The sequence below is a fragment of the Nothoprocta perdicaria genome, unplaced genomic scaffold (genome assembly GCF_003342845.1).
Source record: "Nothoprocta perdicaria isolate Ctin4 unplaced genomic scaffold, notPer1 scaffold_21, whole genome shotgun sequence".
Lineage (NCBI taxonomy): Eukaryota > Metazoa > Chordata > Aves > Tinamiformes > Tinamidae > Nothoprocta > Nothoprocta perdicaria.
Window position 1 is genome coordinate 4336388 of NW_020455316.1, and position 16584 is coordinate 4352971.

General features: G+C 43.5%; 1 protein-coding gene across 1 annotated transcript in view; it reads left to right on the top strand.

Annotated features, from left to right (window-relative positions):
* The window catches only part of ME1 (malic enzyme 1), a 159973-nt gene that overhangs the window by 135122 nt on the left and 8267 nt on the right, over nt 1-16584 (top strand). Inside the window, exons 8-11 of the mRNA XM_026038409.1 lie at nt 2767-2864; nt 4556-4669; nt 14527-14632; nt 15891-16033. Of these exons, the coding sequence (XP_025894194.1) occupies nt 2767-2864; nt 4556-4669; nt 14527-14632; nt 15891-16033 (461 nt within the window). The remainder of the gene's footprint in view (nt 1-2766; nt 2865-4555; nt 4670-14526; nt 14633-15890; nt 16034-16584) is intronic.

Below are 16584 nucleotides of genomic sequence, written 5' to 3' on the forward strand. Positions count from 1 at the left end.
GCATAATATCTTTTCCACAGCACGATTGCCATGTTCTTAAGCAACTTTTAAGGAATAAGCTTCCCTTCTCATGGCTTTCAGGCTCCAGTTTGATCAGRTGATGGTATTTTTTGGCAAGCAAAATCCATTACAAAATCAGTTCATCCGTATGTGCTCGTATATGCTGTGTATTTGCCATGAGGTGGTGGTGCCCACAACTTCCAATGGGAGCATCTCCCTGGCGTGTGTGTGTGGTATCTCAAAGGATGGAGAGTATCCTCCTGGGAACAGACTGGTCGTCATTGGCATGGCTGGATTCCAGGAGTCTCAAGTGTTGGAATTTTAAGGAAACTCCTAAGTGACATCATTTATTAGCTCAGTTTTGCATGCCTATTTTTAACAACCCTTAGTCTGAAAATTGTTGAGCTTCTTGCTTCTAGCTTTTGATCCCTGTTTCTTTCTACTCTGTCTTTTTGATTTGCCGAGAAATTCAAGAAGGTTTCAAGAGCTTTAATAAATGGAGTCCACTCCTAAAAATCAGCCCGCTTAACTCCAGTTAGATTCCAGTTCTTTGGCATTATAATCCTAAAGGAGCCCTGCCTCAGCCGTCACAGATTTGCTGTACCTGGAGGTGTGGGGATACCAAAGCCCTGCTCTTCAGGCCAGTTTCACAGCTAGAATCTTAAACTTGSCAATTTGCAAAGAAGAACAAGATCCAGAATGGCTGAACTTTCCTGCAGAAGCACCAAATCAGCTCCTCCTGGATTACYTGAAAAAAGATGATTCCTAAAGCAGTAGCTTCTAAGGGATTTGGATGCCTCTTCCCTACAGTTTTTTCCTCTGTCCTGATAGCAGAGCATCCGATCTGCAAGAGCCTGGAACAGCTTTAGTCAGTGATGCCAATACGTTAAGAGTRGACCTCTGCTTTGAGCAGGCCTGTGTGCCAAGAGGATAAAGATGGTCTAAGTTCAAAACACTACGTGTTTCCTGCTACTTGTATTCTTTTATTTCTTAGCTGCATGTGAAGCTTATGTGCTCCAGGTGCCTCCCTTATAAATGTATGTTCTGAACATCTCGTTGAGCACAATATAGACGTTCCTGCTGTCTGAGCTTTAAAAGTTGCTTTGCTTGTGGAAAAGCAGGCCTGTAAAGAGCAAATGTGCCTCATTCAGGGTTATCTACTGCACACTTTTCTGAACAGAAGGTCAGTAGCCGTTTGGCTCTTCACCTCCCAAGCAACTGGTTGGCTTGTAGACAGCTTTGGTTAGTGCTGTGGCACTCGGAGCCCAAGGAGGCAGCAGATCCCCTCCCTCTAAGCTACCAGCAGCTCCTCGAAGTCACTGCAGCCTGTGTCCGTGTCCCAGTCACCGCCAGTCCGTGTCCTTGGTCAGGGGGAGGACTCGGTTCCCGCTCCCTGCACGGTGCAGGGAGCCCTTGCTCATCCCCCTGCCTATCAACGTGTCCCACATTAGGTGGGCATCATACATTGTCAATTGAAACCAGTTTTTACTTCTCAGTTATTTATCCTGTGTGAGTGATACGTTTTTTTTTCCACTACTGATGAAATCAATGCTGGCTGCTATTGTTCTTCAGAATCTCCTCTAAAAGACACCTTTAGCAAAGTGTTTCTGCTGGCACATCCCCTCCTGATACAGCAGGATGCCTTTATAGGTTCTGTGGCTTGCTGATAACTTGCTGATAGCTAATACTCTTTTTTCTTTTTTCTTTTTTCTTTTTTTCTTTTTTTCTTTTTTTTCTTTTTTTCTTTTTTTCTTTTTCTGTACTTAATACATCTGTATTCCTTGCAGGAACAAGGAATTTGTAATTTTGCCCACACTGTGCTTGGGCTTTAGTGATGATAGTTTGTGAAAAATGTAAGCCTGTTACCTGAATGTTACCTGAAGCTGGTGACCAGGAAGAAAGATGCTAAGGAACCAAAATACAGCAAGTTTCTATATTTCAATTTGTCTTTTCCTTTTTCCCAACCAAAAGGTTGTACTAGTGCTTATTACTGTTACCAAAGCAGCTGAGTGAAATATGGACTATAGCAGTAGCATTATTGTGCACAATCTACTTCTCATTCCTTAAAACACTCTTATGCTGTACCATGAGGCTTACTGAAAAACTAGGATTTTTAATAAAAGGGCATTAAATTACATAGAGGTTGTTGGTTCCCTGCCTCCTCCTCCCTCCATTTTTGCAGGAATTGAAGTTGTGAGTGGTTTTCAGTGCAGTAGGATCATCTGTCACCCCAATAACCTGGTCCTGCTCCTTCAGCTGCCTCAGCTCCCCTGTAGGTCTTTACATCCTCCACATGAGAGGCCAGCTTTTATTGTGATACCTATTATAGGATTTTCCTTTCAAGAACTCCCAAGAATCAGTCACCTTCAGTACGATCAGTGCAGATACTTATTTCTTAATAAGTCATTCTTAATTTTGAGTAGCTAGAGTCCTTCAGAATACTTGTCTGGGCTGTCCCATCCTTTCTTTCTACAAAAGATCTTAACTAGAATACTTAGTAATAGTTTGACTGCAGCAGCAATCAATTTAAGTAGAATTAATCAACCAATCATATCTTATTTAATGTTACTCTGAAGATATTTCCACTTATTTTTCATAAAAAAAAAAACAAAGTAAAACAAAACAACAAAACTTACAAATATTTTTAATAGCTTGAGTGTTGGTATCTTTTATCTGAAAGATGATGTGAAATTGTTTAAGTGTATGCCTAATGCTTTTTAAATATTTCAAGGCTAATTAAAATGTCTTCTTCACTCTGTGTTTCAGGAACTGCATCTGTGGCTGTCGCAGGTCTTCTTGCAGCTCTGCGTATCACTAAGAACAAGTTATCAGATCACACAGTGTTATTCCAGGGCGCTGGAGAGGTGTGTGTTTCAGACTTARTATTTAATCAAGTCATATGTATCCCATTCACAAGAAGATTAAGTGGTATAAYGATCACTAACAGCTGCCGAAAGTTGGTTCTTAATTCAAATGCAAACTTAGGAAGAAATCTCTAGATGRTCTGCTGAAGCCTCATATTTTTCAGAAGATATTTTAAGGAGGACAGTTCTCTTTTTACAACTTCAAGTCTTATCTTTTCACCTGTAAATCATAAAGCTAGTATCAATATAAACAATCAAAAATTTCTGGTAAGATGAGGAAACATACTAGGTCACTGAAGACAGACTAAGGAAGATATGCTTATCAGTGTCTGCATTACTTAATAAGATCCTGTTCCTTCTTGATTTTTCCCATTTCTCCTATAGCTTTTCAGTATTCTGCATGTCAAGACTTTTGGAGATTTTTATATGCATCATTTTTGATATTATTGTTGCAGTACCAGCTTTCCTACATTATCATGAGATACTGTTCATAAACTTCACAGAAGTGAAGATCACACTTAACTGCGGGGCTGCTAACTCTTACCAGCTCTATGAGGTCCACTGCTCTGCACAGRCTTCTGAAAAATACAGTTCATGGTCAGCAAGTTAAGCCCAAGCCTAGGCTGCCCCAGCTTTGTGCAGTCCTGAGCTTTTTAATCTGACTGTATATATGGTGCAGCTGAGATTAGGTTCATGGTTAGCGACAGACCTGCGCCATGTCTGGAATGTGTCAAAGCTTTTCACATCAAGACCATCCATCTCTCTGAAGTTCCTTTYCCTGTTTTTTCTCCATGCTCACTGGAGATGTATCCATGTTTTTTTTTTTCCTCCATTAATATTGTCAATATGCTTATTACTGCAAAAAGATGATGGTAGATAGAGCTTACGTAAAACTAGGTATTTCTTAACTGTTAGGCAGGGAAAGGACATTTTCTGTGATTCTCAGGGAAACTGAATAATGAATAACAAGAATCAAAAGCATCTCCATAAATATTTATRCTGAATTAATAATAAGAATTACTCAGTGCTCAGTTGGCTCACTTTGTTGCCTGTTTTTTAATCTATGCATGTGTGACATTTGATCTTTTTGATGAAATATTGCAAAATCTGGGAGGAATGATACATATTTCAACAAAATATTGATAAGTGATTTTTTTTTCTTGCCCCTGCTTTCACCAGGAGCACAACCAAGATCAGTCTAGAATTACAAAATATATGAATAGCAGGTAAAAGAGACTTACATTATTGATGGACATTTGAAAGAAAGACTGGGAGCAAGACTCATTTTAGGAAACTTTTTTACTTTTTGGAATGCAGAGTGCAATTTCCTTTGGTTTAAATTGCCAAAAAATCACAACAAAATTAAATGCTGAAGAAAATTAAATTTCAAAGGAAAAAATTTATTGTATTCACACATGATTATGTGGAATAAGCGTTAGTTTTAACCGTTTATGTTAGAGTTTGTTTCTTATGATGTCCACGTTACAGATGCCATCTTAGATGTAATCTGTCTTTCACTCAGACTTCTAACTGCTCAGTGGTAGTTCTTGTTCATTAATATTTACTTTATGAAAAAATACTTGTCCGGTTTTATTAAATAAAATTAAGAAACTTAAAATCATGGATCAAGTGAGGGGATTGCGTTCTTCTTTAATCTTGCAGGCTACTTTTCTTTCTCTTTTTTCCTTCAGGCTGCACTGGGGATAGCAAACCTCATTGTTATGGCCATGGAAAAAGAAGGAGTATCTAAAGATGTGGCTATCAAAAGGATATGGCTGGTTGACTCGAAGGGATTAGTTGTAAAGGTAATGTAGTTTTCTCGTTCCAYTCCATGTCATGGTAGTTTTTTGTAGGCTATAGACAAGGCAAGAACATATATTGAGTTTTGTTTATACTAATGTAGTTTCTCTCTTTTGATACAGCAAGCTGCTTTGTTTTCCAAAGTGCATTAGATCAAAGGCAGATGTGTTATTTCATTGGGAGCTTGATTATGCTGGGAGTTCCTGCACCATTTTTATCAGGGATGATCATATAAGGAGATTTTTTTTCAGCAGTTCATTTAAAAAGTACACAACGAAAGAGATATTCAAGCTGTGGATTTAATATTTCCCCTGTAAATATAACTGTTATTTGTTAGCATAGTCTTGGGTGAGGATGTGTATGGATGTACACACACACACACACACACACACACACACACACACATATGTACACACAAACTATTAGGATAACATTTAAGGGTGATTTTAAGGGAATAAGAACATTTTTGGAAAGACTATTTTTCTGGTGTTGCAAAATGTCATCCTTCAGTGGGAACGGAGATATATTGCCTCAAACAGCTTCTCTGCAGTGACACACAGAGCTCATGTTGCAGATGCTGTGGTCTGCAGTGCTATCAACACTGGTCAGAATTTGAAGTTGCTGAGAGACTTCATCAGTCACCCTTACCTCATTCCTTCCCTGTTCCAAAATAAAGAAACATAAGTATTCCAAGTGCCAAAGTAAAGAAACTGGTATGTTTTAAAAGGTGGTTTTGCATTTAATAGTTTGTGAGCTACTTGAAAGAAATGCAGGAGAGCCCAGTTGGCTTCAGATTTTCACCTCGCATTTTGTTGACATCGTTTCTGCTCGCCTCTGTTGGTAAAGAAAGGCTTAGGCTGGCTCATGTGCAGTGTTCTTCTTTGTCTTTCTAATATTTTGGATATTTTGCTTGCATCAGAAGGTAATTTAATCCTGCATTCATGGTGTGTAACCTTCAAAATCACCTGTGTTGGTTTGTTAAACTGCCTCGCAGCACCGCTCTCTCCTGCTGTTGAAGCGCAGATCGTAGGTGAGATGATAGACGCTGAGGTGGGAAAATGCCATAGAAGTCATTGTGGACATCCCATTTTGGACATCTGGAATGGTTTTTGCTTTCATCTAGTAATCTTGAAGTGCTTTGGGTCCAAACGTGGATGAGCCTGACCATCTTCAGTGGTTAATGAAACCTAGAGGCTGCCAGAGAGGAATGGCTTGTAGCACCATTTCCTCCACCAGGGAGACTGGGAAAATGTTTGTCAAATAATATCATATAAAACAATAAATAATAAATAACATCATAATATAATAACTAAAATCACTTTCTGATGGTGTTAAAGAAGCAAAGTGAGGTGGAGGATGGAGTGTAGGAACTTGGCAGCTCTAAAGCAGTAGAGTAGCTGCATGTAGTTGCATGTCTGCCTGCTGGGGTGATGGACCAGCCTTTCTTCCCCAACACTTCTTTCTTCTGGCTGCTATTGTTGTTCGCTAGGGAGCTGGGAAGGCAGGTTGGTGCTATCAGTATGCAGCAACTCTTCCTCATTCACAGTGTCGAAATTTGTGGTGGCTTTGGTGACTGTCCTTTCCTCACCACCTTCGAGCTTAGTCATGTTCAAGTGTTTCTGTTGCCCAGGGCCAAAAGCAGTCAGCGTTGGGCACAGCCTACAAGTTGTTATCTGTTCAGTTGCTTATTCCTTTTCTGTGGGGTTTCCTTTTGTATTTTGTCCAGAAAAGCAGCCCACTGAATTTCGTGTGCTGCCTGGAGTGGGTTTGTGAAGCAGATGTAACAGCGGCCTGAGCCAGAGCAGGGCTGCCCACAGCTCTGCTTGCAGAAGCTGCTGAGAGTGGTCAGCGCCTCGAGCGCACATCACAACTCGCTCTGGGCTGTCCTGGGAGCCCCAAGTCTGGGGTACACGAGGATGTGGGGACAAGGCCACCGCAGGCCCTGGCGCTGCGGGACCCACAGAAGAGCCACGCGGAGAGAGAGGGGCCTCGCGTGGCCGCCTAGGGCTGAGCGCGGCGCCAGGGAGCCAGCCTTTGGTCCAGGGCTTGCTAGGCTTGGTTTTCTTGTGTAGCTTAAATGTTAAAAAGAATAATCAAAAATCAGGAAAACAAAGCTTCAGTCTCTTGAAGCTTGTGATATAACTTCTGGAAAGTTGTATTTACAACATGGAAGTAGTTAAACTGCTCCTGGACCCTATGGTTGCTTTCACCAGCCTTTCTTAGGTRTACTTGGGAGAGTATTTGGGGCTTAGCTGATCACAGGAAAGTGCTACAAGAGCAGCCTCTTAGATAGGAGTTAGRGAAGCAGAAAGATTAGGTTTGCGAGGCAGTTGGACCATGGGAGGGATTCTCTTACGAGAAATCTTTCCAGTGCAGTGAAAAGATTTGTCAAACCCCGGCCTCGCTCACCTGTTGATSATCTCTTGGGTGAGCTGCCCTGGCTTGTGTTCCTACTGCGGAGCTGGATGGAAGGAAACCCCTGCAATGAGAGTCTGTTAAGATTTGTCCTGTCAAGAACTGCTCACCAAAACAATTTCAGCTGACGTGTGGARACTCTTCCAGTCCTGGAAATACTCAGATCCGTTGCTTTGGCAGGCTGAGAAATAACAGAAATGAGGACTCCTGCACAGCAATTCCTCTGTTCCAATAAATTAATTTCCACAACATCTTAATTCCCTTTTGTCYTTTGATCAGTAATGTGGCAGTGTCGCAGTGCGTAAGTGCAGACAACCATTGTTTAACCTTTCATTTACTCTGCCTAGTTTTTCAACCAGTGTAAACCAAGGAAAAATGACCTTGGAGCTCTGCTGACTTGAATATGAGCAGTTTCGCCCTCCCTTCCTTCATGTCTCCCTCCAAAAGCTGCCACGAAGTCACTTATCAGACTTTTATAGCAGATTTTTCCTTTGTGGCTTTTAAATTTTTGAAGTGCAGCTGTGTTTTCATTTACTTGGGAGGGGGGATGGAGGCTTTTTGCCCTGGGAACCATCTTTCTTCATTAAACTGAGCTTGATGACCAGCTTTTCTGCTATGTTGTGGTGAAGGAGCTTGTGATGAAGGTTATGTTTGCTGTATTGTCTGTCATCTTATTTTTTGTTCTGCAGACCTTACCACATTGCTTATATTTAAGAATCTTTTAAAAATCTGCTGCTCATTATGATCAAAACACCTTTGAAAGGACTTTTTCCCCAAACAGGATGAGGAAGAGATGGTGGATCATAAGAGTATTAGAATTTTGCCACTTGAACAATACAGATTTACTCTTTGAAAAAGATATCATTCCTCTTGAAATGCCCATTTAGGTATATGAGGGCATTTGCACTGAAGTTTTAATGTTTAATTAAATTCCACTTCTGAATTTGCTTTGCAATCTTGTATAGTTGGAGACTAAGTATAMGCAGTTGGAACTGTTATTTAACTGCATTTTGTCATATGAAGTGCTTGAGGAATATACTTGACTATATGAATACTCTGGTGGGTGAGATCTCCCACATCGCTCCTTTTCCTGCACTTCCACTGTTAGGATTTTTTTTCTGCAGAACACACAGGCATACTTCGACGTGCCATGTGTGGTGAACGCTTCTTGTGTCATCTTTTGAAGCTGTTGTTGTCACTTGCAGCTCTATTAGTGCAGCTCTTCACCATGAGCTCCTAAGACAGTAAACTCCTTTGCATCAAGCAGCTGACCAGGCAGAAAGTGAAAGACTGTCCAAGGATGTTCATTTATTAGGGACTGACCCTGCCGAAAACTTAGACATGAGCTTCTACTGTCATTCTCTAGTAATGGCAAAACCTTCTTTTATTGTTAAGGCAATCAGGATATGTGATGGGGAAGATGGCTCCTGATGCCCAGGGACATCATGCAAATATTAAAGTATTTTCATATTTAAATAGATTCAATGGGCCCCCTGACAGGCTCCTGATGGGGTGTTCCTTGACAGCCAAACACGGTCTGCTTCTTCTTGTGGTGAAGTTTACCTGGAAGTTGCAAGGAAGTGTAAGATTTTTGTGTCACACAAGCTCCTGGGCTCAAAGGGCATTCCCACACATAGGAATGAAGTCTTAGTTTTGCAGGTCAAATGGGAACAACGTGGCTTCCAATGGCTGTGTCCTGCAGGTTTGCTAGTACAGCACAGTGCAGTCATTCTTATGTCCAATCAAATACCCTGTCTTTTAACATCCATTAGATGTATGATCTTATCCCCTGTAAGACTTCAGACCGTTTGGGTGAAATCCAGCTGAATAACAAGCACAAAAGCATCAGTTGAGATCAGATAGTTTTAACCCTCAGAGCATGAAACTATTACAGGAGGGGCCCGGGACAGCGAGAGCTTCCTATGGTCCTGAATACCTAGACTGGAGATTCCCAGCTAATCCTGCAGGTTATCCTCTGAACCTCTTCATGGGAATGTGAACTATCACGTTTTCCTCCTGCTTCCCCCGCTGGGAGGCCTGTGGCAAACTGACCTGGAAAAGTTCCTCCCTACCGATTACCATAGACACAACCCCGATTAAAGTCCATGGTCTGAAAGCTGGATATAAGATTCGGGCTTTGCTTAGAGAGTAGAGAACAGAGAGGACATTTGGGACTGATCCCTGAATTTCAGTGGTGTGTGTGTGTGTGTGTGTGTATGGATGCTCCCATTACAGTATTTATAAACTTTGTCCTGCCTGTGATTCGTGTTTGCTTATACACAGGGAAAGTGTATTTTAAACACAGGACTTAACTATAACAGCCATCATCTTCTAATAATGTGTTTTTAAGGTGGCACTGAAAGAACATCACCTAAATCTTTATTTTATTTTTGTTTCTCATCTCTGTTTTAGTGCTGATCATGGYGGCATTAGCTACCCAAAACATTGCTTTTTTCCAAACAATGGGCAGCAAAAGATTTATTAAATCAGTGTCCAGGTTGCCTCGTCCATCCCTGTGGCCTGAACCTGCTGTCTTTACCCTTAGGTACATATGCTAGGTGAAAGGCTGGGAATTAGGACCCTGGTGTGGGGGATTTAGAGGGGTTTGATTGGTTTGGGGTTTTTGTTTTTTAATTCCTGAACCAGAGCGCCTGTCATTTGCAAGCCCTTGGCTTCAGTAACCTGTGAGGTCATCTCCGAATCTCCACCTTTCTTTAAAATATTTTGTGACTTCTCATAACCTGTATAGGGTGGCCTGGCAAATCCTTGTGGCATCTCTGCACATCTCGGACCCAGCTTGTCTGGACGTTTTATCTTCCTTCTTGTGCGATGCTTTTACAACTGCTGCTTGTTTCTCTTGCCTTCAACTCTGCAGGAAGGAGCCCATAGGAAACAAATAAAGGGAAAGTCCTTGCAGTTGGAAATTACTCTCTCTAGTAGTGAACCTCTCTGCTTTTGGTTCACAGGCCTCTTACATTTGTGATTCTCATCCCTTGGGTATGTAAGAACCTCGGGTGTATTTACGAGTTTATCTCCGACCCCGTCTCTGCTCTCTGGCTCAAATAAGCCGCGACTGACACGGCTGAAGGGAGGCGAGCGCCCGTCCAAGCGCTCCCTTGGTTTGTCCGTATGAACAGGCTGGGGCCTCCGGGCTCCGCGACGGGCCCCACGCCTGCATCCCAGGTTGGGCCTGGCTGGGCCGGGGCTGAGGCCTGCGGGGCACCGGTGGGAGCTGCCCCCGCACGCGGCTGGGCCTCTCTTCCTTGTTTTACTCCTTATCCACAGCAAATATCCAAAAATCACCAGTTCCAATCAGAAAGGCAAGCAGTGTTTTCCTAAGRCTACTACCTACCGAGTCCTGCGCTACTTTTGCCCCTTGAATGGAAAGGTCCCGGCTTGGAGGATCCGTGGCGTGGTGTTAACGTGACCCTCCCTTGGCCAGGAGGAGCGGGGAGGTTTCAGAGCTGCCGAGGCCTCTCCTGCATAATGTCACCCGCGGAGAATGCCGCTATTGTGGGGGTATCGCCGGCCTCCATCTGCTGGCTTAACACAGCCCGCATTGTGACTCGGGTGCTAATAAAGAATTTAGCTCCTATTGCTTTACATCTGAGATCCCACTCTGGCTCCTAATATAGCAACATATCGGCTTTCGGGCTGCTTTGTTCCCTTCTGTTCGGATCCCAAATTTCCAGTAGGTTTCTTGGTACAAAATGATATTGTGATGGAGACGGTGTTTTTCCCCTTCCCTCCAGGTGTGACATTTTCATCAAGTCTTCGAAAGCTTAAGTTTTATTTTATTTGATTTTGAGTATGTCTTATGCTTTTTGCCTTCCTTATTCTTGTGAAGTTGTGTGTTTTTCTATCTAGGCAGCCCTGGTATCATTAAAGATGAGGATGCTGGGGCTGCCTTCCTAGCATTTTAGTCAGCTTATTCTGTTTGTTAATGTATGTAGCAAGTTACCTATTCCGTGAGACGTTGAGAAATTTCAGATCATTAAGAAAATGATATGAAAATAGATGGTGATGAGAAAAGTTATGCAATGAAATATTACTTTCTTTTTTTTTTCTTTTTTTTTTTTTTGAAATGATATTGCCAAGTTTGAAGAGTGAGTCCACCAAACAAACGTAGTTGCTGGGTCTGAAAAGACATATTGGAAAGTTAGAGCAAGAAAGAAGTATAGCCTCTTTTTCCAGCTTTGCCTTCTRCTCTTCTGTGTCCTCCACCTGAGTAGCTGCACGAAAGTGAGAGATACGGTGAGAGATACGAATGTGAGAGTCTGTTGGTTGGTCTGTTCTTTCCAACAGGAAAATCCTTTCGGCTTGGGCCTGGGTAACGTTATTTGATGCAGGAATGTTGCTCCTTACACGCTGCAGTAAACTGTTAATACAGCTTAAGAGAACGGTGGTCCGAGCTGGGTGAGGATTCGGGCAATAACAGCCTCTGCTAGGAAGTTCTGGAAAACAGTGCTGTGCTGCGAGGCAGGCGCTGCGGTGCCGCCCCGGGGYGGTGAGAGGCCTGGCAGGATGCAGGGGATACAGCCCCACGTCACGGGTTCTCCAGCCCCTTTTCCTGAATGACTGGGTGTTTTAGTGACACTAAAACAGCAAGAGAGTGGGCTCAAAAGACAAGCACACAAGTGACTGAAGATGATGTTTCCACATAAAGGAGTCAGCACTGTGTATACAGAACAGCCATGTTTATAGAAATTCCCCCTGAGTAGAGAATATTTAGTATTTTGCCACTTCCCATTGGCAAGGGAAATGTCAGTGAGGTTTACACGCTGCCAGGCTGTTTGAGCTCTGAACACATTTATCCTGTCTCGAGATGATGCCCTGCAGCAGCAGACAGAGCACCAAAGGCAGCCAAGCCAGGGCTGGAGAACCAGGCATCTTAAGGATGCTGCATGGATGGAAAACGTGCTCAGTTAGAGCCTGCTCCGCTGGGAGATCCACCACCGATACCGCTCTCCAGTGMCAGGAGGGAGAATGCAGGAAATCAGGAATCCAGAACCGAGATTTTGAAGTCCATCCTCTCATCTCTGCAGACTGACAAAAGCTCCTTTGGGCTATAACCCGCCAGAGCAGGACGTTTGGGAGCACTACCAGGTGGTCTGGGAACTCTCTGCTCTGAGGCTGAGCTCACACAGCGCCGAGCTCTCCCTTCCTTCCCCGTGGCCAGGGCGCTGGAGCAGCTCGTGGGGATCTTGCTGTGGCCTTTCTCTTCTGTGCAGAACAGAAGGTAGAAGTTTGCTAAAACGAGGAGAAAAAATACCGTCCAACACACTGTCCTCTAAATTATTGGAGCTGGGTAACCAAATCAGTTAGCTGCTCTTGGAATCTCAGGCACAGTTTTTAGGGGGGTTATGCTTTAGGATCACTGAATTAAAAATTAAAATATATTTTTTCAATCTATTTAAAAATGTAAAAAAAAACACTTCAAGTCATAGGTTTTCTCTTACAGGCATTTTCCAAGCAAAAATCTTTGTGTATGTTCACATATATAAGTGTGTGTGTGTTTGTGTGTGTATACATATAATATTATTGTTATTTTTGCCAAGCCACAGAATTGAATATTTCATTCTTAGTTAATATACTACAAAAAATATTTACTTGGAGACATGATTCATTCTGACTAATGGGACCAAGCTAATTCAGACAAAGCTGGAATAAAGAAAAAATCCTTTTTTTTTTTTTTTTCTTAAGAATAGCATAGTCCCCTGTGTGATATTAAGATATGGAAGAAATGTATCTGAGCTTAGGCAGCCCCATGGGGCTGTCACAATTCACCTCCCTGGTTTCTGTAGCCGGTGGCTCATGAGGGCCACATGCAGCTCATTTGCTGGCCCCACGGTGCAGCCTCTGGAGGTGACTTCTGTTCTCCTGGTAGCCCCGGGCAGACCAGGACTCCACGGCTACGTTTAAACTTGATTCCCCAGTAGAGGCTGTCAGGAATCCGAGGGAGGCGCCGGCAGGAGATGGGAGACCTGCCCTGTGCCCAGTGCCAGGTTTCTGTGACACCTTCCTCCACGTCGGCCGCCTTGGGGCTATTTCAGCAACCACAAATCCAGAGCAGGACAAGTGGTTTGTACTGTGATGCTTCCAGGTACTTCTAGCTCCAGGCTTTGGGTTAGAGAGTAACAAACACGTTTGTCCTTTGGTGACCAGAAAGAAAACGTATTTTCCACCCCTGAGAATATCAAGGGAAATTCCTACTTCAAACTGAGACAGCTCCAAAACGGGCATGCGGCCTGTGGTGGCCTCTGCCGGGCGCAGGGAAACAGCAGGAAAACAGCTCATGTGGACACGGGATCGCTTCCAGTGCCAATGTGCCACAAATGGGGAATGTTGCGGCGCGCTCTGGAGGCTGAGGATTTTACGTGTTGCCCGCAAAGGAAACCAGGTGCTTGCAGCAAAGTGTTTCTGTGGAAGCAGTTGTAAGAGGACACTAAAGAGCTGTATCTGTGCGCGCCGAAATAGCCCTCTTGTTTGATAGCTCCGTGTTTTGGTCACGTAAGAAGCATGTGGAGGAGGAAAACTCTGTGGAAATTCCCTGTAATCTGGGCGGAGGCAAGGGGAGCTTTATTTTCCTTGTGTCTTTCCTCATCTCTATCAATTACCTTGTGTGAAACTGTGAGATTTTTGAGGGCCTTAGTACTTACTTTAAATGGCTCTGATGAAATCTTCCGATGCCGCTGTCATGGTGATATTCAACCTATTCAGCAAATGGAGCAATTCCCGCAAATTTTGGCCGCTTGTTGCCCCCCGTGCCGCGTTGCTTCCCGCGGCTCCGCTCCCGCTTGCGGACGGTGGCGGCGAGCGGCCGCCTCGGGCCCTGTGCCCTGTGCCCGGCCCTGAGGCGCTGCCTTTGGGTGGCCCCGGCCAGGGCCGAGGGCCCCTCAGGGCGGGAGCTCTTTCATGGCAACGCAGTTGGGATCCATAAAACCCATGAATGGAACATCTGGGTCGAATTCCGAAGGAAGGAATTAAATGAGGCCGGCATGAAGCCACCAGGTGTCTATTCAAGTCCAGAAAAAAAAAAAARGTTGAAAAATAATATTTCTGTTTTGATAATAGTTATGAAATTCCCTTCCACCCAGCTCCTCCATGCTGTGTTATAGATAAACATATACTACTCTGTATATGTATATTTTAACTTTAAAAACTTGATCAAATGTCAGCAGGTATGGCAACTTCAAGAACGCTTCAAAGAAGAAATGCGTGTTCCTTTTTTATCTACAGTTATTACAGTTGTATTTTAGACTTTTTGTAAGTTTAAAATTAGTGAATTTGATCTACATTTCTTATATACAATAATAATATATATAATAATATACTTATATACAATACTTATATACATATATATGTATACATCTATACATAAATATTTGTATATATATCTTACAATACTTATATACAATAAATACTTTTTTCTTATTCCCTCACTCAGGGACGTGCCGCATTAACGGCTGAGAAGAAACATTTTGCCCAGGAACATGCCGAAATGAAAAATCTAGAAGATATTGTTAGAGACATAAAACCATCCGTGCTAATAGGTAATTTCTTTTACTTTAAAGCAGCGTCCTTATTCTCWGAAAAAAGAAGTGGGGATTTGGCTTTGTGTGGAGGCAAGATCAAGTTCCTCGGAACAGAGTCCACCTTGTTGCTTTACAAAACYCTAAGCACGGTTCTGTTGAGCAGCTGCGGGCAAACAGGAGCACACAGGAATCACCCGGTACGGAGCAGAGCTTTCCTTCCAAAGCCGCCATCTCACAGGTGGAATAATCCAAGGTGGTGCAGGCACTTACAAGAGAGTCGTGTCAGTCTTCTAAGCTACTTCTGATTTAATGGGAACGTTGTAAGGGAAGCAACCTCGGATTGACACGCTTAGGGCAGCCTCTCAAGCTCRGGACGTCGCTCTGGGACTGTCCGTCGGCTGGGGCTGGAGAGGGAGCTGCAGGAGACGGGTGCCTTTTCGCTGCTTCCTCCTCGTGTCAGTCAAAATGGAAGCCAGGCACAGCAGGTGGGAGAGAAGGGATCCAGTCTGTTGTGTGAGGCCCGAGGAGACCGCCTTGCACTTACCTGCTCTTGCTGGCTTTATCTGGGAGCCAGATGTTATACAGCTGTTTTATAGCAAGGGCCTCACAGAGGTGCAGAGGGGACTTCAGCCAACTGCACAGGGAGGGGGAGACGCTGCCTTGGGCCAGGGACGACACGTGGGTGTCACCATTGCAGGAACCAGCATCGTCTGAAGCACCACGGGGCTGGGGTCCCTGCGTTTCCCCCCATCCGAATGAGCTGGGCTCAGCTCAGAGATGATCCTTTCTGTCCTTTTTCAAAGAGCAYGACATGGCTCTTCACTGGTACAAAGTGCTTGATGAATTGACCCATAACATACCCATATTTACATACATGGAAGTCACCTTGCTTTAGAAGCAGGAAGCCACCCAGCTTGAAACCCCCACCTTCCTAAAGCTCGTGCCAAACGCCACATGAAGCGGGACRCGGAGGGACGAGGGCCCGGGGCAAGAGGGGCTGAGGGGAGGCCCTGGAGGAGGGACCTTGCACGTTACCCTTGTACATAATCCATGAGGTAAACATATGGGGAGAAAGAAAATGCCAGCAATTTATAGCACCTGAAGAASCAAAATCTCTTTTTTTGCGGAACTTTTTTCAGTGTTGTTAGAAGTTGCACTACGTTTTACAAGGGCAGGTTTGCAGTGAAAGAAACTGTTCTTTTAAAAGCGGTGTGCATGAGTTACCTCGAACAAATTGCACTTGTTTGCTTGTTTTGTGCTTGTTTCTCTTCTTTAGGAGTTGCTGCAGTTGGTGGTGCTTTTACCAAGCAAATCCTTGAGGACATGGCTGCCTTCAACGAACGTCCCATTATTTTTGCTCTCAGCAACCCCACGAGCAAAGCGGAGTGCACTGCCGAGCAGTGCTACAAATACACAGAGGTAACCGGCCCCTAACGTGTGCCCGGGACACGGGGCAAAGCTCATGGTAAATTCCACATGGGATAGAGGAGGGATGGAGGAGCAAATACTAAGTGTGTTTCTGTGTGTGTAGAAAATGAGTTAAATTAAATAGCAGGATTTCATGATTCTRTCAAGAAACAGTTCACCGAAGTCAAGAGATGCCTGAACCCTCTTAAATTGTAAYGGCTTTTGTAGAATGTAAGTCAAGATTTGCAGTTCTTTATTATAGCCGAGGCATCGGTAATTGTCAATCATTAAAGCCCTGTGGCTATTTTTGACTTGTACTGCTCTGTGTAATACAAATGCCCAATGGCATGCTTTTCCTTGGAGATTTTATAAATACACTGTAGGATAAGGAAATGCCTTGGTATGGGAAATAGAATTTTTAAAATAATTATTATGAATTAGGAAATTTTGTAAAGATTTCTGTTACTGAAACCTAGGTGAAAATTAAGCAAACTGTGTGTGCTTATTTGAAGTGTTTCATAATTACACACCTAAGTGCCAGTAAGCACATTCTCTTGTAGTTC